This window comes from Phyllostomus hastatus, unplaced genomic scaffold, assembly GCF_019186645.2.
Source record: "Phyllostomus hastatus isolate PE091 unplaced genomic scaffold, TTU_PhHast_1.1 phas_contig_34, whole genome shotgun sequence".
NCBI classification, from domain to species: Eukaryota; Metazoa; Chordata; class Mammalia; order Chiroptera; family Phyllostomidae; genus Phyllostomus; species Phyllostomus hastatus.
In genome coordinates, this window is record NW_025333857.1 from 34,245,019 (window position 1) to 34,270,616 (window position 25,598).

The following is a 25,598-nucleotide window of genomic DNA, read 5'->3' on the forward strand; positions in this document are numbered from 1 at the left end:
CCAACTTGAGATATAAGTGTAAAATACACATCAGATTTTAAGGAATTAGTATGGAAAAAGAGGATAAAATATTTCATTAATAATCTTTATATCAATTGGTTGGTGAAATGTTAATATTTGGTATATATTAGGTTAAATAAAACACAATTATTTCCACCTATTTCTTTCACTTTTTTAATGCTGCTACTAGAAATTTTAAACTGCATATGTGGTCTTTATTAATCTTGGACCATGCTGATCTAGAACTTAACTTCACTCTTCTGACCTGCCCATCACCCATCAGTCAATGGGGGTCCCAGGTTAGAAGGGGGAAGTGGTGGGTCCTGTAAGACCATCATAGTTGCTGATTCCTACAAGACAAACTGCTAAGAGATAATTTCTCTTTTTTCTCTGCTTTTTGTCCAAATATTGGGCAAACCTTCCAAATATTTCCCTTTGAAGGCCATGACATCCCAGTGTCCACCAGCCATTCAGAGAAAAAGATGAATGAAACTCCTTAAGCCACAGAAGACTATACACGTCAGGCCCACATACCAGTAACACACTCTTCTAACTGGGCTGCTCTTCTTAGACATATCCCTACATAACTAAATGAGGATGCATTTGTTTTTACTGTGCGTAGTAACACAGTGAGCTCCGACTCCAAACAGCCTTTCATCAAACATACAAATGCTGTGAATTGAGATGCCAACTATTATTCAGTGGCATCCAAGATAAAATAATATATATAATCATATACCATTTTATTATAATATATTATATATACATGTATGATTTTATTATATATTATATACATATGTGTATATGTATACACACATATACATGAAATTTATTTCTACAGCATACAAATGAAATTTTTAGAAGTTAAAACAGTTACCCATGTTCACAGCAGCATTATTCACAATAGCCAAAATGAGGAAGTAACTCAAGAGTCCATCTCTGGAAGAATGGATAAATAATGTGTGATATACACATAATGAAATTCTATTCAGCCTTGAAAAGGAAGGAAATTCTGGCACATGTTGCAACATGGATGTATCTTGGAAACATTATGCCAAGTGAAATAAGCTGGTTACAAAAGGAAAAATGGTATATGATTCCACCACTTATTAAGGTACTGGGGTGGTTGCATTCATAGATACAGAAAGAACGGTGGTTTCCAGAGACTTGAAAGAGGGAGAAATAGGAAGGTAGGAAAATTTAGACACAGGGCAGAACAGAAATTAGATATTCTCAGACTTTCAGTGGTGTCCTTAGTCTAATTGTGGAAATAACTCTCTATTTATCTATAGATGAAGGTCATATGCAGAGTAAATTAGGATAAACCTTCCCCTGTTCTCCACTTGAGATACTTTAGCCATCTTGCCAGAAAGATGTAGAAACCCTCAGAAAGTTCCTTCTGAGGGCAGTGGGTGTTCCTTGGATCATTAATGGGCCATGTGGTCTGTCATTCATAGTCATGATTTCATATCATCCTCTCAGCCACAGCTGGTCCCAACCCTGACATTTGGTGCAACATGAGCTGAGGGTCATGAGCTGGCTGTGGTATAGTTTTTCTCACTGAGATAGACTTAGATATTAAGAAAGCAAATGATTCCAGTGACTTCATAAGGTATGTAATGTTGAATCAATATGTTATACACCTGAAACTAATATAATAGTATATGTCAACTATACTTTAATTTTAAAAAGATAAAAGGTTTCAAAGATGAATTTCAGAGCTATAAACATTAATAATTTGAAATCTTTTATTGAAGTACAAATCCTATTTTATCAATATAATATTTCTGCATGGACCATAACTCTGTCATCCATCCAGTACAGAAGTAAAATAGTGCAAATTTTACCCAAATCATGGGAAACCTAAAGACTATTTCTACATAGGGATGACTAGATATCCCTTTAAAATTATAATTTTCTAATGCTTTTAGTAATTTTTATTCCACAGATACAAAACATAAGAAGTAAAAAACTTAAGTGGCAGGGAGAAGCCAATCTGGGGTAAATATGTTATCACATTATAACATCAATATATCATGAGACTTTTTTTCACCTATTACATTATTACTTACTATTTTTAAAAATAATAAGTGTCAGAAAGAGTATAGACAGGCATGTTCATCATATGTTTAATATTTTTAAGAACTTTTCAAATAATTATATCTTTTTTCTTACCTCTTCTTTTTATAAGAATCAATCTAAGAAAAGTACATAGAAACATTCATTTAATAATAAGAAAAAGAGTCTTAGAAACAACTGTATATCCCCTTATGATGAAATTGAATGAATTAAGGCAAACCACATGAGGAAATATTATGTATCTACTGAGAGTAATGTTTCTCTGAGAATATTTTTAAAACTTTTGTCTTTATTTTTATTTTTTTCACTTCTTAAATTGGGGTTAGTGGGGTTACAATGGTTAATAAAATTATATAGGTTTCAGGTGTACAACTCTGTAACACATCATGTGTATGTTGTGTTGTGTGTTCACCACCCCAAATCAAGTCTCCTTCCATCACCATTTTTCTCACCTTTACCCTCTTTTACCTCATCACTCCTTATTTTTATTTTGCATTTAAATTTAATTTTCTACAGGGAACATTTGAATAATATATATAATAATTATTAGTTCAAAAGGCATTCAATTAAATGTTTCCCTCTCACTTCTATCATCTCCCCAGAGACAAACAGTACAATCACTTTCTTGTCTATCATGTCAGAGGTCTTTCATGTGTATACAAGTTCTAACATACTCCTATGTGAATGAAATATTTTGTCTTGAGGATGCTCATATTAAATTTGTAGCTTTAAAACAAATTACTTCTCAACTTTAAGTATCTCATTTCTTATTATAAAGCTTTCTATGAGATTTCCAAAGTAGTCATTGTAAAGAAGGACTTATATCATGTGACAGTGCCAGAAATCCTATTTGCCCACTTATCTATAGAAACCTTTTAATTAAGAGCAAAAGAAATAAGGAGTTCTAACCATGTAGGCACTTTCCCTCCAAACTCCCAATAAGCTATTATCATTTGGTAAGTGAATGGGAGTGTATTTGTTTTCCTCTTTCTAAACCTAGACTATAGTTATTAGAAGACTATACTTTTAGTATAAATGTGCAGAACAAGCCAAGTAACACCCCAAGTGTTGCCACAAGCTACAGTGAGAAGAAAAAACCACATTCTCACCTTACAAGCAAGAGTAGACCTTGAACTTAGCTTAGCTCATAGTCAGCAGCAAATTACGCTGTCCACCCCAGCACCAACTATTCCTGCCCTCCATCATGCTGAGCCCAGAAGTCCAGCTCTATCATCACGGCACATCTAACTCCTAACCTGGCCCTCATCCTCCATGTGTTTAGAGCAGTCATTTTCACTCTTGTTCATCTCGTGGCACATATAAACTAAGTACCAAAATTCTGTGGCCAACCAAAAAGTAATTTTTTTCCCAATCTGACCAAAAACACCTGTATAATTTTTGATTCATTCACACTGGAGAGCTATTGTTGTGTTGATTGTTGTCATTTTTATATATGACAATGAGAAGAGGTCAGTGCCCCTGAATAAATAGTCAGGTTCTGCATGTTTTAAAAATTCTCACTGCACACCAGTGTGACGCAGCACACCGGTTGAAAAGCACAGGCTTAAAGGAGACCTCACTAGCCTTGAAGAGCAATTTTTACCCACTGTCTCTGGGAAGAATAAAATGTCTTCCACATGGCATTATTGCTGACACATTGTGCTTTTTCCTCTGCTTAAAGTCCAAAAATATAAAACTTGTACATAAAGTATTTATTGAACTTCTGGATCTGATACATAAGCACTCAACTCCTCCAAGTGATACTTAAGTGAATTTCTGTGGTATTGTTTCTAAGAATATTTTTTGAAGAGACATGCATAATGTCTTGTAGCACTGCATAATATATTAAATAAGAACAGCAACAGGTGGAAGTTCTGGGGGTGAGAAAAGAACTTGTGGAGTCGTACATGAGAAAGGTTTGACAGCATTTGGTCCTAGTGCACTGACAACAACAGGATGCACGACAGGACAAGTGGTGTCCCGCCCTTGGTGACTGGCCTTACTGACAGACTGTTGTGTCCCCGAGCCACGTTGTCTGGACTGAGTCCTACACACAGAGTGGAGAAAGAAAATTAATGACCTTTGAATTACATAGCACCTTTTGTTTTTTCTGAAGAACTCTGGTGTTTGTTTAGTCAGCCATTCCTTCCCCCATATCTGGTTATTTAATGCCTTTCCTTCTGTTTTGTTAACAAATGCTTCATTCTCTAAATTGGTTTCATCTGTAACTGCTTAATATTTTTTATTTTTGAAATGTGCATGGAAATGTACATAAAATGTGCCACAGAAAGGTAGAAAACTACTTGAACAACAATTTTAAAATGTATTATCATTGATGAGAACTGTTATGCTGTTGTAATTTGTGTAAGAATAATAATGTTTGTAATGCTCTCTCATAGTAATAGGCAAGTGCTGGCTGGACAACCAGTGAGTATAAAACAGCACCGGTCCAGGTAGTCAGTGTGTATTTGATAAAAATTTATTGCTGAATCAACCAGTATGTTTAATTTTTCCCATCATGGAATTATAGGGTGTAAGAACCATCTTGTGAGATGAGGTGCCCAAGGAGGTAGACATACGCATAAGAAGGGAGACAGCTTTCTTCATATATGATAATGCAATTCATCAGAATTTCTGATACTCAACCCCAAAACATATGTGTCCCCAGTGGTGGGTCTCCGGGAAGATTCTCAGCCTCCAGCAATGAGGACAGTGCAGGTACCCTGCACACCTGACACTGCGGCTCTTCTCTGACATAGTGGCAGCACACTCAACTATGGGGTGGGCAGTTTTCTTGCTGAATAATGATGACCATGTGCTGACAACTTTCTATGTGCCAAGAATGGGCCTGTTACTTCACTAGGGATTTCATTTCACTCCTTTAACAACCCTGTAAGATAAGAATCATCACACTTGTTTGATAGCTGGGGGAACTGAGATGCAGCAAGGCTGATCATCTTGACTAAGGATGCATGTCTTGAGGGGACTTGATCCAAAGCCCATGCCGCAAACCGTTGTTCTCAAACTGGGATCCTTGGTTCACTCGGAGGGCCATGAACTCCTCCAGGCCACCCTTGTTTTTCAGTTCTTATCCTAGGAAAATAACAATTCTATGGCATTTCCTTTTCACATAGCACTAAGGACAAATATGCTAGTAATTCACTTAGTGCATTGGAAGGTGTTAATAAAATATTGATTTCAGAAACTAAAATTAACATGTTACTGAATAGTTTACAGATTTCTCTAATTCATTATTCTGTGAAGAATTCAGACCAACATCAAGGTGCCGGCATGGTCAGTTTCTAGAGAGGTTACTCTTCTGTATTGTAGACTACAGACTTATTATTATGTCCTTACAAGGCAGAGAGACACAGAGCTAGCTCTCCAGCCTTTCCTTATTAGGACACTAATCCCATTCACAAGGGCTCCACCCTCATGACCTATTTACCTCCTAAAGGCCCCACCTCCTAATACCAGCACTTTGGAGGTTAGGATTTTATTTTATTTTTTTTTTATTTTAATCATTGTTCAAATACAGTTTTCTCCTTTTTACTCCCAATCCAGTCCCCCCTCCCACCCTCCCCACGGAGGTTAGGATTTTAACATACACATTTTAGGGAGACACAAACATTCAGTCCATTGCAAAGAGTTTATTCTGTTCCATGTTAACAAAACAGAGCACGCAATGGGAGCTTAAGCACACAACATTATTTTGTTTTTCTCATATTGCCATAATTTACATGGGATAAGACCCTTAAAAAAACTCCCCATTGTTATTTTCTGAACTAATGATCTAGAATATCAAATAAGGCAGGATGCATCCAATGCTGCTTAGGTCTGACTTAATTTTCATGGGGATTTATTTTTTTGAGTAAATATTATTTCAATCCTTTCCTGTTTTAAGGTATCCTAACAATTGTGTCTTTTTCATACCCTAAGCAATATACCCTCCACAGCGAGGTGATTTAGTCTCTCTTCAGAAAATCAGAATAAGCACTTTTCTGAAACATACCTAGGGCAGCTGCTTCTCCAACACAGCACCTGTCAACTGCCTTTAGCAAACAAAAGATAATTTTTAGATCCCAAGTTTTAACTCTTCCTGGACCTATGATTTGCAAGGGCGTGGGTAAGCTGGGTTATTCACTCTAGGAGTGTTTATGTCAGAGTGGAAGATACATGTTGTCCTTTATTTATTGAAATCTTCCTGCGGCATTCATGCGCAACTTGTCTGAAAAGTTTTTTAGCTGATGGGATACAGTTTTTAATGTTCAATAATAAGATAATAATTCAATGTTTATTCCTCCAGATCATCCAATTATTACTTGTTAGTAACTGTGGTGGTATTAAATAACAATTATTTCTACTTGGTGATTTTTATCCCAGCCCAAGTGGGAAAAAAATTGTCTAAATAGGGTAGGAAAAGTAGCCTTTTAAGTCTCTGATATGGCATTTATTACTGGAAACTCCCCAAGCTTTGTGGACCCCGAAGCAGCTGTATTTTGATAATGCTTTGTAAGAGGTCTGACCATCACCTGAGTTTAGCATTTAACAGTGCTTAAAACAGCGACCTGAACACCTAATAAGTTTCAAGAAGAAAAAACAAAATGTAAATAAAATAGAAGGGCCAATGCTACTACATTCACTAAATTGTATCCACATTCAGCATTTTATCCTTTGTTCTGACAAAATAGGGTAAGCCTGCAAGTTTTATACAGTAACCCTTTAATCCTAGGAAGCAAAGGGAGAGAGAGCATCATAAACATGTACTTCTCTTTGTTCCTCCTTTCTTTCTTCAGGGAAACCAAAGTTTAAATCTTTCATTCAGTCCTAAAGTAACAGTCCACATGAAGTATAACAAAGATACTAGTGATAAGAAGCACAAATAGTAATGATGTAAATGCCAACCCAGCCAAGGTCATGTTCACAGGGTTGAAAAAGAAAATAAGTAATAATTATTTTCTTATTCGGACACATATTTATGACAGGTAATCAGATCTCATGAGGGTTAAGAGGATTGCAGATCAACTTCAGAACCAAAAATTCATGACACTATTGGTTGGTAAGTGACCCCCAAAGAGAGCACGCTGTGGACTGTTAAACCCAGCAGCCGTGGTATGTTCTGTGTTCCACAGCAGGGCCGTCTGTCCACCACAGCAATCAGCAAAGTGCCCCCAGCGAGGACGTAACCCAGTGTCTGTCTGCTCCTTAGAAATACAAGGGGGAATGCCTGCATAATATGGGTTTTGTCCTTGTTTGAGGGATCATCTGTCCCTGCTGAAACCACAGGGGCTGGAAACACAGGACTTCAGGATTTCTTCAAAAAGACAAAACAAACAAAACTTAATACTTAGTAAAAAGTATGTGTTTCTTGAATTACTCCTAAAAAATCTCACTTTTGTGAACAAGTCTAAAATATCTTGTATCTAATTTAGACTATGGTCTTGAATGCCGAAACTGACACAATCAAGGCCATTGTTCTCAGACTTTAGCAGTCATTAGAATCAGCTGGAGGGCTTCTTAAAACACTGACGACTGTAAGGTTCACTCCCATTGTTTCTGGACCACAGTTCAGTAGGTCTGAGGTGGGCCGGGAAATTTGCCTGTCTAACCAGTAGTTGGAGCAGGAGGTGATACCACTGTTGCTGCTCTGTGGTCCACACACTGACACAACCACTTTAGGTTCCATTCTTTAGCCCTGTTGTGCCTCAGTTTCTCCACTAGTTACTTGAGAATACAAACACCTACCTCCCAAAATTGTTGTGAGAAATAAATGAGGTCATGCATTAAAGCTTTCACCACAGAGCCTGGCATACACCGAGTTCTCAATCCGTGCTGTTATTACTGTTTAATTCTGTGGACCCTGTAGGATTCTGCAAATGAAAACAGTAAGTGGCTTGGTATATTTGCCTTTGATCATTTCTCAGGATTTCCTGCTTTTAACTTTAGATCAAACTAAACTCCTCTTTTCACTTTTGAGTTATAAATGAAAGATTTTGTTTCTCAAGGACCCTAAATCTACAGTTAGTTTGGCAACATGTGATTTGTTTATGTGGTATTTTTTCATTTGTTTCTCATTCTGTTCATTAAAATATTCATGGGTTTGGTTGGCTGTACGACGCCATAAGATGTTCCAGGATGAGTGAGGGGGGAAAACATTGTGCGCAGTTCTACATTACAAGATACTTCAGGGACAGACTTCTTTCTGCTAATGCACACTTGCACACAGAGATAATGCTACCATTCTTGGGCTTTCTACACTTCTAAGTAAATTTACTGTATCTGGTTATCTCTCAGTGGATATGTTCCCTAGAAGATACAAGATGAGAAACTCAACTCTTCTATTGAGTTTGTTTAGTACTGATGACTGTACCCTGAATTGTTCCTGCAGAATTGCCTGGTTCTCATGTAAAACAGGATATGTTGTTGGTGCCTTTATACAGAAAGAAAAAAATAGAATTTAATCAATGGCAATAAAGGACAGAGCCCAGAGATCCAGCGGTTTTTTAAAAAATCACTGGTGCTTATAAAAGAAAAAATGCTTCTTTTTATTTGATTACCACAAAGGAAGAAGACTAGACTCTTGAGAAGCAGAAATGGTTTTGCTGGTAAATTCTGAGCTGGCATGGATGAAGCCCATGTAAGACTGTGTCATCCCATAGGTCCAGGTGCAGCGGCTTGTCGTCATGTGTCCTAGATTAAAACAATCAAAGCTCATCCAGTGATGCTGCATAATCAGCATACTATGATGGTACACATACAAAATTACTGCTTTCTCCCATGGTACCAGGTAATAGTGATCTTATTATACAGGCTTATGAAGGACCTTATCTGAAGCCAACCTCCAAGTCAAGGTAACCTGGCAAATATTTTTATGGTACCAGTCTCTCTGCATATTTTTAATAATAGTGTCCCCTCCACTCAGAATAATGACTTTCAGAATGAGAGGAAGTATAAGAGTCAATAATGCAGAGTTGATGTTTGCCACCAAATAGAAGGTTATGAGGATGAAACTTGCCACTTTAAGTAAGCAGAAGCCTCCAGATAAATGATAGCTACATTGGGAATTATAGATTCTTTCTTCCTTGATGTAATCTTTGAGATTTCTGGTGAAATGAAAAGATTCCAGAAGATTAGAAATAACTGAAATGTCCCACATTCAAAAGCAGACAAAGATGAATTGTCTATAGATATGTATTTATATAATATATGTGTATACATATATACATACGTATATATACATACACATATATGCACTATGGACAATAACAAGACCTTGGAACAAACTGGAGACTAGAACTATAGGACTAGGGAGGTAAAGCAGTATCACTGGCAGTCATTTTCAGCACAATAGGAATTCAGTAATGACAAACTAATCCTAAGCACTTTTTAATAGTGTTTGTTATACTGATAAGACTAATAGGACAACAGAGGCAAAGTATTTTTGCTTTAGCAAGGGTGGTGGGCGTACTACAGATATGTGGGCCAGAGGACATCAAAATTGAATGAATAGCAAAAGAATGCAGTAAGACTGGTTGTCTCGGAAAGTGCTAAACGAGAGCTAGAGAAATCTCTCACCTTCCTGCACAGTAGGCTTACATACAGATAATAGTGGTCTTGTTACATACAAGCTCATAAATGACCTTAAGGGAAGATATTTAACTCAGCTACTCTACAAACATGTATTTGCTGAATGAACAGGTGTCAAACTCAACAAGTGATTGCATTTCAGTCATTTCTTAATGTTCAAATCTTAACTCTTAAATAGCTTGTATTGCTGCATAACTAAACACTATTGAGTTAATGTTTGCTTAATATCAAAAATATGAAAGGCAAAATAATGGAGGCAATAAAAAATCAGTGATTGCTGGGGGAAGTGTGAGTGGGGAGATAAATAGAGCATGTAGAATTTTTAGGGCAGTGAAAATGTACTGTGTGATATTGTAATGATTGATACATGCCATTATACATTTATCCAAACCCACGCAATGTACACCACCAAGAGGGAACACTAACGTAAACTATAGACTTGGGGCAATTATGATGTGGCAGTATAGGTTCACCCTTGTTTAAAAAATGTACCATTGGGTGAGTGATGATGATAATGGGGGGACTATGCATGTGCGTGAGTAGGACTTACATGGAAAATCTCTTTCTCTCAATTTTGTTGTAACATTGCTCTAAAAACTAAAGTTTAAAAAAATATTTAGTGCTTATTAATGTAAATAAAAAATTACTTGTTTCCCCAAATCTACCTTACATATTTTATCAACCTCATAATTTATATAATTGAATGAATCCACTTTACATGATACTGGGAATTTATTCCTATTAATTTCCTTAAAGTTTAAAACCTATGTTAGAAGAAAGTTTTAGGAGTATCTTGGTAAATGAGCAACCAAGGCTCAAGATTTCTGCCATTTGAATTTGGGATTATACTGCTAATGTCAACTCATAAGAACTAGTTACTCATAATTACTAGTCTCTTTGTTTTCCATTTTATTGTCTATATAACTTTGCCTTGTGTGGAAAATAAGTACAAGCACTGATGGAAAAATGCTTGGAAATATAAATAGTTTTTATAATGTAAGTTTGAACCAAAGTTCAAGTATTTGCTAGCTCAGTCACCAGAATAAGTTAACTATTGATTAAGGAAATAATCACTACTCTACACTGCATCAAAATTAAGCTGCTAAAGTTTCTTGAATGGATTGTACAAGATAAGTGTCCTCCAGGGTATATTTGGCAATATTTGGAAACATTTTTAGTTGTCACAACTAGTAGATAGAAACCAAAGATGTTTACAATTTTGCTGTTTAGCAATAACATAAATGATGTATTTATAAAACCACTAACAGATTAACCCATCTTTAGCCTTCTGGAAAATATAGTTTTGACAACATTAATATATTTAATTTTACTAAGTACCCATCAGAAACCGAATCTTTCTAATGCAATTTTGACAGAATAAAATGTTGTGACCGGAGAAACCCTTTTCACTCTTTACTTGTCAGTTTAAAGGAAGTTATGCCATTCAAAGTCCACATCCATGCAGATGGGGACCATGCCCAACTTCGTGTCCTACTATGCTGTCATCGACTCTGACTTTAAGGGAATTCGGTCTTCATTGAGTGCCTTCTGTATACCAGGGCATTGGCTTATAAGCTTCCACATATATTATCTAATATAATTTTTATAACAAATACATAAATTAGTCATTGTTTCCCCCATTTTACAAAGGAGGAAATGGTGGTTCTGAGAGGTTGTTACCTCCTGAAAGTGCATAGCTAGAAAAGGGTAGAAACCGAACCCTATTCTGATTCTGACATTCCCTTGATCTTTTTCTACACCAGCTGTAGACCCTAAGATGTATATGAGTATTTAGTCATTCAGATTCATTACTCAGCAAAGAAGTTGATGAATGGATACAGAACTTCTTTGTAAAGACTTTAAAAGAAAGGTTTTTCCCAGGGGTGTGGAATCAACATAAGATTACCAATTTGTCTACCTACTTATCTATCTATCATCTATAAAGGATAGCCAACATTTACTGAATAGGTACTCTCTTAACCTGTTAAGGCTGCTATAACAAAGTGCCAGAGACTGAATGGCTTATAAACAACAGAAATTTATTTCTCACAGTTCTGGAGACTGGAAGTCCAAGATCAGGGTACCAGCATGGTCAGGCTCTGGTAAGAGCCCTCTTCAAGGTTGCAGACTACCGACTTCTAATTATTTCCTCACTTGCTGAAAAGAGATCCAGAGAACTCTCCGGGGTTCTTTTACAAGGGCACTAATTCTATTCATATGCTCCACTCTTATGACCTCATCACCTCCCAAGGCCCATCTCTTAATACCATCACAGTGGGAGTTAAGATCTCAACATATGAATTTGGAGGGACATATAACATTTGCCATGCTCCAGATACTGATCTCAGTGCTTTATTTGCATTTTTCTTTTATTTTTCAAATGGCATAACAGAACTTTATGAAATGGGTATGATTGTTACCTCCATTTCACAGGAGTGGAAACTGAGGCACAGAGGGGTTAAATACCTTGCTCTAATCATACAACTGTTAAGTAGTAAAGCCTGAATTTGTGTCCAGGCACTGAAATTCTAGAAAAACTGGAGTTGTCAACTAGGGGCTATTTCATCCTCCCAAGACACATTTGGTAATATTCAGAAACCTTTTTGGTTTTCATAACAGGGGTGGTGGTGGTGATATGACATCTGATAGACAGAGACCAAGAATATTTCCAATGTACAGAACAGCTCCCCAGAAGGAAAAAAAAATTATCTAGCTCCAAATATCATTAATGGCAAGGTTAGGAAACCCTTTTCTAGAACCTACATTTTAGCACTCCTCTGTGCTTTTCTACTATTAAATTGGGGTGAAATAATTAATGTGACATCTGGAATTACTGATGATTAATTCTTATCTGCATTTAATCACACACCTTTTTAATATTAATTTTAATGTATAACAACAGTATATTATTCTGTACTCCAGAATTAATTTGGTATTTTTTGTAAAATAAAAATCCCTGGTCTTCCAAACATTTTTACTAAATTGGTTTACACTCTTACTAAATTATAAATCAAACACTTTAAAATCTTGCTTTAAATTCTTCAACACTTCTACCAGGTACATCATTTTACATATGACAAAACTGAAGCATAAGAAGATGGAATAATTTGTCCAGACCGTACAACCAGTATGTGAGAGCTACAAATTCACTCTAGCTCCTCCTGACTGGAAAACTCACACAGTAAACCAGTGGCTCTGCAACACGAGTGTGCAGCAGAACCATAGACTGCTGGACACCCCTCCCCCAGTACACACACACACCTCAGTTTCTGATTTAGGAGGCCTTGGGCCAGACCTGGGAATTTGCATTCCTAACCAGTTCCCAGGTGATGCTGGGAATCCAGCTGTTCTGGGGAACTACACTTTGAGAACCACAGCGCTAAACAAGGACACTCTTCCATAAAATTATCTTTCCTTTATGACACCTCTTTTTTTAAGAAGCTTCATCTCCCATGCTCAAATCTTAGTAGATTTTTTTAAGAACATTTTTGTCCCACTAGCTTAATGTCTTGTTATACCAGGGACAGTCTCAGTATCATGTTGGTATGACAAGCGTATCACAGCCCCTACCTGCAGTGGAATGGGATCAAGGGAGAGCCAGCTGGGGAAGAAACCAACTCACTCTTGCCTCATGATCATAGTCCTAACCAGAGAAAAAGAAATCTACCACTGGAGAGAGGAAAGACCTAAACAAATGGGACAATAGTCCAAAGTAGCAATTAAATTCCAGACCAAGGGGATGAAAGGAAAGCTAGTTGATGTAGGGAAAACAGGAAATCAAGATAAGTTTTTTGTTCCAACTTCCTTGTTTCTATATTAAGAACCAAATATGATTATATAGAGAGCCAAAAGAGGCAAGATCTTTTTTTCTTAACCCTCTCTCATCTCCACTAAGTAGCAGCAAGCAAATAAGCCTACATGCCCCAAAGATGAGCTGTCAAGGTGAAACACAAGTGAAAGGAAATGGTGGGAGTAGGTGGTGAGACTTTCTGTGGTCCTCAGTGCGGCAGTCAGTCAGCAGGTGTACCCTCGCCCCTCACTGATCGACTCCCTACATTTCATTGACTCTCTGTGCTAGACACAGAGACACACAAAGAGAGGGCTTTTATCTCTAAGGAGCTTACAGCCAAGGTGGAAGGTAAGCATATAAAGAGGATTAATGAAGAACACCAAAACCAAATGAGTGATGGGGACGTAAGAGCCCAGGGTAATTGCTGTGGATGGAGGGTCAGGGGACACTTCGCAGAGATGGTGGGAGTTGAGTGGGTTTTCGAAAATAGGTCAGATGTGGGTAGTTGAAGCAAAGTAGAGCAAGGGCCACAGAGGAGAGAGAAGTGAAAAAAAGGCAGAGAAGTGAGGAATTAGGGGCAGAATTTGAAGGGAGATGGATGCCTTTGGCCCTGGACACAGGGTGAGTACCTGAAGATAAAGCTGCCCCAGGCTGTGAAAAGCCAGACTAAGGAGGAGGTTAGGTTTCCCTTGTGAATCATGGAAGGCTGAAACATTTTGGAGAAGCAAAGTGATATGATAAAACTATAACTCTATGGAAATCCCAACCATTTTTCCCTTCTTTTCTGACCATGTGCCCCTTTTACAGACTGGGCCTACCACCCTGTGCATGTTCTCCTGTCTCCAACCCTGCCCTTTGTGTCTAGGGGAGCGAGCATGCTCTGGGCATCCAGATGCCAGGGAGTTTGTTGTAATGTTCTTGGTACCCACTTCCTTTGGCCGGAGCAGGAGCTGGATATTTTTCAAGGCTTGGTAGGTATGAGGTGATAAAACTTTCTAATCCTGAGATTTGGCTTCCAGCACCCTATGAATGGTGCCTATAAATTTTGTGCCACACAAGTTAGTATTGCATGCCCTTTAAATAGTTCACACAGAATAATTCTGTCTCCTAATTTTAATTATAATACATTAAACATCTGGTACCCCCCAAATCTGTTTACTTTCTGACCAAAAAAGAGCTTTTAAATGACTTTCCTATTCCTCATTATCAAAAAAAGTTCTTCTAAAAATATTATTTCTAGTATTATACAGAAAACTGACAATCATAGTGGAAAAATCTAGATAGGATTATATGTATAGGTTTTTCATATACATGGACTGTGAGCTCCATAATACTTATTTTTCAGTGCCTAGTACAAATAGTATTAATTATTAATTTGTTAATTAATTGTATTGACTGAATAAACAAATGATAACCAGAGTCAACAGCCAAAATGCATGTGTTGGAGATGAGCAAAGGTAGGCAGATTCGTTTTCCAGTATATTTACTGAATTTCCAATATATAGCAGTCTCTGTGCTAAGGACTTTCACATTATTCCTCACACAACTCTAGTGGGTAGGTAATATGATCTTAGAGACACACAACCTGAGCCACAGAAAATGTTAACTTACCCAAGAACTCAAAACCAGATGTTCTAATTCAAAGTCAAAGGTTCTTAACTCAAGTTTTCCTCAAATTTGTCTATCACAGCAAACACCTGTGTGCTAATTACTATAACTTGCCGGGCCCCACCTCAGAAGATTCTCACTCAGTAGGTGTGTGTTTGGGGGCGGTGGGAATGGGAATCTACATTTAACACATTTCTGGTGATTCTGAGAAACATTCCAAGGGTCTTCAGTCCTGGTTGCCCATTAGAATCCCTTCGGAAATGTTTAAAAACTCAAGATAACTTGGCCCCACACCAAGCAAATTAATGGGAGTAAGAAAAGAATCTCTGGGTATCACTATTTTTAAATCCTCCAGATTATTTCAATGGACACCCTATTGGGCTCGGCTCTGCCATGCTGACAGTTATACTTGACAGGTTTACCCAACCTCCTCTAACCACCTATTCACCACTTGCCTTTGTTCCTATTGAAAAGTAGTTCTACTACAATGTGAGCCAGGAAAAAGCAATGATGCTTAAGAGAGCTGAGGAACAGAAGGGAAGGAGATCAAGAAACCATTTGTGGCAAGGGATTAGTGAAGAGAAAAATGAGAGCTGTCGAAGGTGGTAGAGAGGTGAGGGGAGAAGATAAAGGTTTGAGATTCATCCTTGAAACAATTCAGTAACTCTAAGCAAAAGTTCAATACAGCTGACACTCAAGAGTATTTTGCTCTAGGAAAAAGGTCATGTACTTTTCTATGGAAGTCAAAGCAATTTTTACATATTCTAGCTATACATGTAGCTAGCCTTGCTAATGACAAGGGCTCAGGATCAGAAATTTCTCTCCGTATGTCTTCATCATTCCTATTTTATAAGAGTGAGCACTGAGGCATGCTGGGACAATGCAGTCACTTCAGACCTGAGGACTGGGGACAGGTGACCCACCTAGTATAAAGTCCCCAAACTTGTTGTCAGGCTTTGTTGCCACTGCAGCTGTAAGGTATACATATTTTCTTTGACTGTAAAATATCTGTGTGCATAGACAACTTTTATTCAACATTTGGGAAGAGAAAACATAGTAATACTTTCATGCAATACCTCATCCCTTGGCCTCAATAGAGGGTCCAAAATAGATGACCAAACTAATCTTGAAATACATGTTATATATTAATAATCACAGAGATGACTCTGTTACATGGCAGATGCCTATTCCAATGGGGTATAATAAAGGAGAATAGAAGTGCACAAATTTTCTGTGTCTATACAATTCTGGAGGGAAAAGTGATGGTTTTAAACTGCAGATTGTGATTTAGCAAATGCTGCGTTCGTTCGTGGATAAGTAATATCAAAAAGAAAAACCAGTATTCTCCCTCCGCCTTCCTTGCCTGGGCAGCCCTTCACCCTTACTTAATGAAATGGAACAGTTGATGCCTTTAACTCCTCTTTCATTTAATCTCATTAATGCAGTCTGTTGAGATGCTAGTTGTGGGGTGACATAGGGGCAGTTGTCAGACCTCTAGTGAAAAGTGCAATATTTTTCAGTTAGACTTCTAATTGCAACGTCAAAATGTGTGAGAACGAGACCAAATCTAAAGCTGATGCCACTGGTGAGTTTTACATTTTCTTCTCTCCTAACTGTATGAACTAGTCTCCAGGCAAGATAGTAATCATTTAGGAGCTCTCGGCAAAAATAAATTAATGGCTAGGTATGGGAACAATGAAATGTTTTCTGACTTTAGAATGTATATAATAAAGTCACTCAGGCTTTATTTTACACTGGAGAACATATTTATACATAAATATTATCATATCTGGAAGTGAATTACCGAATTCATCAGCTTTGAGATCAAATTTAATTAGTCATCTGCCACATTACACTAACATGCAGTTAACAGTATGAACAACCTTTTCCAGCTTTGATTTTAGTCACTGGCATTGCTATCATTGTGATCATTTTGATGTTTCCAAATTTTTTAAATTTAGTTTATAATTATATTATACCAGATGCTTTCTCATATGTAAGAAATCTACTTTCAAAAAAAATTCTATTTTTTTGAATGATGATTAACAATGAGATGAATTGTCTGTGTGGTTTTTTTTTCTCTTAAATATTTTACGTGTTAATGGATAGTTTCCTAAACACACATTATTTCATAACACAGGCAGACTCTGAAGACTTTTTTTAAAATATTCAAGGACAATATGATGCAGGATTTATTGTCATGTTTTGATAGCACTAAACAGCAATGAACAGCAGTTGAAAATATTAAAATGTAAATTGATATAATTATTTCTTTCAAATAATATAAGCCTTACAACTGTTCAGAAAAGTTACTAATCAAACTAAAACTCCTTCAAATATTATATAAACTTAAAATTACATTTTCCCACAGTGCTGAGAGCTTCCTTGTGCTTGTATTTTTAGAAAGGAACATTATTTCAATGCCATTATTCATTAATTTTGAAATATACATATTCAAAAACTTTATTCATAAAATAAGTGATTGCCAGCAGATCTCAGTTCTGACATTAATGGAGTCTTTAAACAACTTGTCAGCCTTACAACCAACAGATTTACTCAGGATATTGTTGCTGTTGTTATTTAGAAATTAATAACATAGGACATATTAATGTCTATGTACTTAATCCTCTTTGGGTTCAAATTACAATTAGCAGAGGCTACCAGGTGAACATAAATATTCTTCTCTCCACTGATTTGGTATTAAAGAAAAATGGACAATAAAAAAAACATGAATTTCCCCTCTCTGGTAAAATTACATAAACACATTGTTTGATTTTAGGAGCTTATGTTTCTGTGGGTACACACACAACTCAATTTTTTAATCAACTGCATAAAAATGTGTCTTTGCATTTTGCAGATAATTTACTTAAATTGTATTGAAATTAAAATGAATACTCTACTTTAAAGCTACAGCTTTTTTTAGGTTTCACAGTAGAACACTTGGCACTGTGTTTAGCAATTTCTGGTCTTTTTCCTCTATTATTATTTTTCCCAAAAATAAATATGCTGCTTTTGAAGTAATTCAAACCTGTCTAGAAATGACCAAAAACAACACAATGAACACTTTCTCCTACCAATTCACTCCACCTGGTAGCATCAAAATACCTTTGGTAGAAATTAATGTATAAGAAACTCAGCTAGCAAAGGACAACCGTAAACACCTCCATGCAAATGCTATTATAAACTATCAAACAATGATTATGAATTTTCTGCTTGTAGAAAAACATGCTCAAAAGGAGGAAACTTACTAATATTGAATTTGAAAATCACAGTATCTATTCTTACTACTTGGTCACCATGTTCATACAACCTCTCCACCAGCAGCTTACATAAACACTGAATAAAGCTGTTAGGGATTACGTGCAGCATACTGTATCTGATGAGCTCAAAAATAAGATAGCTTGGGTCCTATAATATTTAGGATTGTGCTGGTAATCTCTTTAGCGAAAGTGTGCAGTATCAGCAGAACAGACACTTCAGTCTTCAAGGTAGCCATGCACTAATAATTCTATATATGTTGGGTGGCTAAACCTTTGCCTACGTTGATATAGGACCTTGTGTTGTGTAGCATAGGGTGACATTATAAGAGAGAGCTTCCAGAGTGACATCTTAAATTATGCAGATGAGAATACCTTCCTTTAATTTCTATGTGTCCCCTCTTTGAAGAAAGGCCATCTATGTAAGAATAAATTAAACCCAAACATTCCTTTCTCCAATCTTTGAACTCATTCTTTTCTGTAGAAATGAAATAAAAATTAAGATTTCCTCCTCAATCCTATTTCTTTTTATTTCAAAATTCAATATTGATGCAATGGGGGCTGAATTGCAAGTTAGTTAGAACATAAATGATATAATAATATAATTCTTAATGCAGAAACTTGTGATGTATTTTGCTATTGTAGCATTGTCTACATTAAAAACAAAATCAAAGTTCTTAAAGACAATCCACAAAATGAGTTCTTAAAATCTGGGTTCTCAACAATGATCACTGGTGCCATTATATGTCTGTGTTTTCCTGTAAGTGAAAACTCCCTCATGTCCTGTTGGAGTGCCTATTCACACAGTTTTACCCTAAATCAGCCCTCTGGTGGCAAAGGAATTCTTTGAGGCTACTGGTAGTGTTTGTTCTTTTTCCATCTCTCTTTCTCTCTCTCCCCCCCTCTCTCTCTCATGCACATAACAGGTGTAAATATCTCACCTACTTTTTAAATTTTGTTTTTGTAATTATTTGTTGCAATCATGGCTAAGGGCATATTAAAAAACAGAAGTGTCTATAAATATGACAGAGTGACAAATAATACTACTGTTTAGTTTTTGGCCATTTAAGCAAATTGTAGGATGTTATAAGCCAGTCAAATAAAGTTATTATTATTGTACATTAAGAAGAAAAATGTTAACATGATACTAACATTCTCATTATTTGTGGACATTGTCCTCATGCAGGAAATAATCTATTCAGGTATCTCATGTGAAGATGAGATGTCACATATATTGTACAAGATTCCTCTTTTCAAGAACAAAGTTATTGAAATGAGATTCTGGTCACTATACTTTAGAATATATTTTTGTCCTTTCTCTGGTAGTCCTATCTTGTCTCTTTTTTAACACACTTCAAGAGATTGTCCTTCTTTGTCACCCAGCAGAAAGTGACATGTTTATCTTATCTTCATATTTTCTGAACAAGTGCTGGGAACTTCAGGGATGGTCTCTACCACTTCTATCAATGAAGAGAATGAGAAGTATTGTGTGCTTTCCACCTAAACTTTAGTTACTTGGGGTTTTCTTGGTGTGTGTGTGTTTTTAATCAGTGATCCGGTTCCAACCTTTGAATTGTCTACCTTCAAACATAGTATTTAATGACTTTGTTTTCATATTCATCAAGTATTTCCCTGCTAATAGGTTTTTTCAGGTATTCCTGAAAAAATATAGTATAATAACCACATTTTAGAGCACAGTTAACTGTAATACTAGATTGAACCATGTAAAATTGCCAATGTTGACTATTTCTTTGCACAATAAGGTGACAATTTCATGTGGTTTAATCTGACATGACTATGATAAAAGAATAGTAGTTTGATAATTCTAAAAGTATTCTGCTACTATTTACTTTCAAATTATATTTTATTGTTTATACTACTATAATTGTCCCAATTTTCCCCCATAGTCCACCTCCACCCAGCCTCCCCACTCCCTCAGGCAATCCCCACATCATTGTCCATGTCCATGGGTCATGCATATATGTTCCTTAGCTACTCTATTCCCTATGCTGTAATTTAAATCCCCATGACTATTCTGCAACTACCAAATTGTACTTCTAATCCCTTTACCCAATCTCCTGACCCACCTTCTATCTGGCAATCATCAAAACATTCCCTGTATCTATGATTCTGTTTATATTCTCCTTGCTCTTTTAAATTTAAGGTTCATTGTAGTTCTCATTACCATTTTGTCCCCCTGATAACCCCTCCCCCAAGCAATCACCACTCTGTTGTCCATGTCCATGAGTCCTTTTCTTTTTTACTCAATCCCTCCACCCACTAACCTCCACTTCCAAGCTGCCATCCTGCTCTCCATTTATGAGTCTGTCCCCATTTTCCTTGCTAGTTCAGTATGTTCATTAGATTCCACATATGAGTGAAATCATATGGTATTTGTCTTTCTCTGACTGGCTTGTTTCACTTAGCATAATGTTCTCTAGGTTCGTTCATATTGTCACAAAGGGTAAAATTTTCTTCTTTTTTATGGTTGAGTTCCACTCCATTGTGTAAATGTTCCATAGTTGTTTCATCCACTCATCTACTGATGGACACTTAGGCTGCTTCCATATCTTGGCAATTATAAATAATGTTGCAGTGAACATAGGGGTATTTATATTCTTTTGAATTAGTGTTTTGGGTTCCTTCGGATAAATTGCCAGAAATGGGATTGCTGGGTCAAAAGGCAGATCCATTTTGAGTGTTTTGAGTTATCTCCACACTGCTTTCCACAATGGCTGCACCAGTCTACATTCCCACCAACAGTACAGAAGGGTTCCCCTTTCTCCACATCCTCACTGGCACTTGTTTATTCATTTATTAATGACAGCCATTCTGACAGGTGTAAGAATGTGGGTTTTATTTGCATTTCTATGGTGATTAGAGACATTGAGCATCTTTTCATATGTCTATTGTCCATCTATATGTCCTCTTTGGAAAACGTCTTTTCAGGTCCTTTGACCATTTTTTAATTGGGTTGTTTGTTTTTTGGTGTTCAGTTTTGTAAGTACTTTATAAATTTTGGATATTAACCCCTTATCAGATGAATCAGCAAATATGTTCTTCCATTCTGTGGGTTGTCTTTTCATTATTCCTTTGTTGTGCAAAAACTTTTTAGTTTAATGTAGTACATTTGTTTATTTTTTCTTTTGTTTCTATTGTCTGTGGAGATGTATCCAACAAAAATTTCTATGAGCAATGTCCAAGATTTTACTGCCTATGTTTTCTTCAGGATTTCTATGGTTTTAGGTCTAAAATTTAAGTCTTTGATCCATTTTGTATTTATTTGTACATGGTATAAAAAGGTGGTCTAGTTTCATTTCTCTACATGTATCTGTCTAATTTTTCTAGCACCATTTATCAAGTAAACTACCTTTAGTCCATTGTATGTGCTTGCTTCCTATGTCAAATACTAATTGAAGATAAAGGTGTGGGTTTATTTCTGGGCCCTCTATTCTGTTCCATTGATCTATGTGTCTGTTTTGATGCCAGTACCATGCTGGTTTGATTACTATGGTCTTCTAGTATAGTTTGTTATTAGGTAGAGTGATTCCTCTAACTTTGTTCTTCTTTCTTAGGATTGCTGTTGCTATATGGGGCCTTTTGTGGTTCCATACACACTTTTGAAATATTCTGTTGTTCTGTAAAATACATCATTGGAATCTTGATAGGAATTGTATTGAATCTATGGATTGCTTTGGGTAGTATGGACATTTTAACTATGTTAATTCTTCTTATCCATGAACACAGTATTTGCTTCCACTTACTTGTATCTTCTTCAGTGTCTTATAATTTTCCAACTACAGGTCTTTTATATCCATGGACAGGCTTATTCCTAGTTATTTTATTCTTTTTGTTTTAAAAAATAAAACAAATAAACCTTGTGTGTTTATTTTGTTTTTTAGATTCAATTTTTGACAGGTATGTATTTATTGTCATTTTATTGTTCATATTTTCTTTTTTCTTCTTCTTAAAGAAGACGCTTTAACATTTCATATAATACTAGTTTGGTGGTAATAAACTAACTCCCTTAGCTTTTTCTTGCCTGGGAGGCTATTTATATGTCCTTCAATTCTAAATGGTAGATTTGCTTGGTAGAGTAATCTTGGTTTTAATTCCTTGCTTTTAATCCTTTGCATATTTATTGTCAATCCCTTCTAACCTGCAAAGTTTCCTTTGAGAAATCTGTTGACAGTTTTAAGGGAGTTCCATTGTAAATAACTAACTGTTTTTCTCTCCCTGATTTTAAGATTCCATCTTTGCAGGGGAAGGATCAAGTCAAGGAACATGTGTAAAGGACACATGGACAAAAACAAAGGGGGGAGGACTCAATATGGGATCTGGGAGATACGTAGGGCAGGGGAGAGTAATGGGGGGAAATGGGGACAACTGTAATTGAACAACAATAAAAAATTCTCCCTTTGTATTTAACCTTTGGCATTTTAATTATGATTTGTCTTGGTGTAGGCATTTCTGGGTTCATCTTGTTTGGGACTATCTGTACTTCCTCGACTTTACTAAGTTAGGAGAGTTTTCTGACATTACTTTTTCAAATAGGTTTCCAATTTCTTGCTCTCTCTCTTCTCTTTCTGGCACCCTTATGATGCAAACATTGGTATGCTTGACATTGTCCCAGAGGCTTCTTACACTATCTTCATTTTTTTTTTGGAGTCTCTTTCTTTTTTCTGTTTTGATTGGTTGTTTTCTTCTTCCTTATGTTCCAAATCATTGATTTGATTCTCAGCTTCATCCACTCAACTGTTTTTTTCACTGTAAATTGCTCTTTATTTCAGTTAGTGTATCTTTTGTTTCTGAATAAATCTTTTTCATGCTGTTGAGGTTCTAACCAAGTTCATTGAGCCTCCTTATAACCAGTGTTTTGAACTCTGTATCTATTAAATTGCTTGTTTCCATTTTGTTTAGCTCTTTTTCTGAGTTCTGTTCTACTCTTTCACTGGGGCCATGTTTCTTGTCTCCTCATTCTGGCAGCCTCCATGTGTTTGTTTCTATGTATTAGGTAGGGCTTCTATGTCTTCCAGGCTTCACAGAGTGGGCTAATATAGTAGGTGTTCTATAGAGTCCAGTAGCACTGCTTCCTCTATTACTCAGTCTGGGTACTCAAGGTGTGCCCACCCTGTTGGCTGAATACACCCTCCTGTTGTAGTTGAGCTTCGATTGCTTTAGGCAGTCCCAGGTTAGCCACAGCCTGTGTTCTGTCCAGGGTTACACATCATGTCTTTCTCTTTCAGGTTCATTTAGTGCTCATCTCAGTTTTCCCTGTATTTAGGTTATTCAGACTATGTGGATCTGTACAATCATTGTATTCATTTTAAATATAGAACCTTGCTTTTACATATATCTGTGCTTTAAAGCAAACAAATGTTTGGTGAATAATTGATATTAAAATATTCCTTACTTGTCTTTGCTAGGCAGTCTCAGATGCGACTATCTCAAAGAAGCACTTTTGTGTAAATCGATTTTTTATAATAATGGAAATTTTAGTACAGTTTTAGATTTACAGAATAATTGAGCAGAGTTCTGTATATCCACCCACCCCCCACATACAATTCCCCTTGTTTTTATTATCTTGCATTAGCATAACATATTTGTTACAATTAATGAACCAATACTGATATATTATTTTAAATATAATTCATAGTTTACAGTAAGTTTCATTCTTTGTGTTGTACCTTATTGGTATTGACAAATATGTAGACATTTATCCATAATTACAGTATTATACAGAATGTATACATTACCTTAACAATTCTCTGTGTTTCACCTGTTTCTCCTACCTCCTTCCCCTGAACCTATGACAGCCACTGATTTTTTTTACTATCTTTAGAGTTTTGCCTTTTCCAAAATTTAATACAGTTGGAATTATATATAGTTTGTTAAGACTGGCTTCTTTCACCTAGCAACATGCATATAAGTTTCCTCCATGTCTTTTCATGGCTTGATAGCTCATTTATATTTATCATTAGATATACAATTGTTAGCTTATCCACTCACCTATCATTATCTTGTTTCTTTCCAGTTTGGGGGCAATTATGAATAAAGTTGCCATAAACATTTGTGTGTATGTTTTAGTGTGGATGTGAGTTTCAACTCAGTTGGTAAAATCCTAGGACCACAATTTCTGGGTCATATGGTAAGACCATGGACATTTAGAAACTGTGAAACTGCCTTTCAAAATAGCTGTATCATTGTGTATTGCCACCAGCAACAAATAAGCACTTCCTTTTGCTCTGTATCCTCACCACCATTTGATACTGTCAGGGTTTGGGTTTTGTTGTTTCTTTTTTTGTGTGTCATTATAATAAGTATGTAGTGGCATTGCATTGTTGTTTGAATTTGTAATTCTTTAAAGACATATGACATTGAGCATGATTTCATATGCCGATTTGCCATCCATGTGCCTTCTTGGATAAGGTGTCTGTTCTGATATTTTGCCAATTTCTTTTCTTTTTATTTTTATTTTATTTATTTATTTATTTATTTTTATTTTAATTGTTGTTCAAGTATAGTTTTCTGCCTTTTACTCCCATCTCAGCCCTCCCCACCTCTCTCCCATTTCCACCCCCGCTCCTTGTTTTTGTCCATGTGCCCTTTATACTTACTCCTGCAAACCCTTCCCCTTTTCCCCTGAAATTCCCTCCCCTCTCCCCTCTGGTCACTGTCAGCCTGTTCTCTATTTCAGTGTCTTTGGTTATATTTTGCTTGTTGGTTTTGTTTGTTTTACTGATTAGATTCTTGTTAAAGGTGAGATCATATGGTATTTGTCTTTCACTGCCTGGCTTATTTCACTTAGCGTAATGCTTTCCAGTTCCATCCATGCTGCTGGAAAGGGTAGGAGCTCCTTCTTTCTTTCTGCTGCAGAGAATTCCATTGTGTAAATGTACCATAGTTTTTTGGTCCACTCATTTACTGTATTGCAAGGCCATTGTAATGAAAACAGCCTGGTACTGGCATAAAAACAAGGACATAGACCAATGGCACAGAACAGTGAGCCCAGAAATAAACCCAAGTCTCTACAGTCAATTAATATTTGACAAAGGGGGCAACAACATAAAATGGAGTAAAAATAGCCTCTTCAACAAATGGTGTTGGGAGAACTGGACAGCTACATGCAAAAGAATAAAACTCAAGCACCAACTTACACTATACACAAAAATAAATTCAAGGTGGATAAAAGACTTAAATATTTTGCCAATTTCTTTGAATTTAAAGAGCTCTTTGAATATTTTGGCTTCAAGTCCTTTATTATTTATGTGTTTTTC

The 25,598-nt window shown here is 36.3% G+C and overlaps 1 protein-coding gene across 2 annotated transcripts in view; it reads left to right on the plus strand.

The window, feature by feature from the left end:
* RORB (RAR related orphan receptor B) overlaps window positions 1-25,598 on the plus strand; it is a 191,800-nt gene that overhangs the window by 98,141 nt on the left and 68,061 nt on the right. Inside the window, exon 1 of one of the 2 annotated variants that reach the window (XM_045840678.1) lies at window positions 16,531-16,649. The exons of the other annotated variant lie outside the window; for it this stretch is intronic. Coding sequence (XP_045696634.1) covers window positions 16,610-16,649 — 40 coding nt within the window. The 5' untranslated portion in view covers window positions 16,531-16,609. Of the gene's footprint in view, window positions 1-16,530; window positions 16,650-25,598 lie in introns of those variants that run through there. 2 annotated transcript variants of the gene reach the window in all.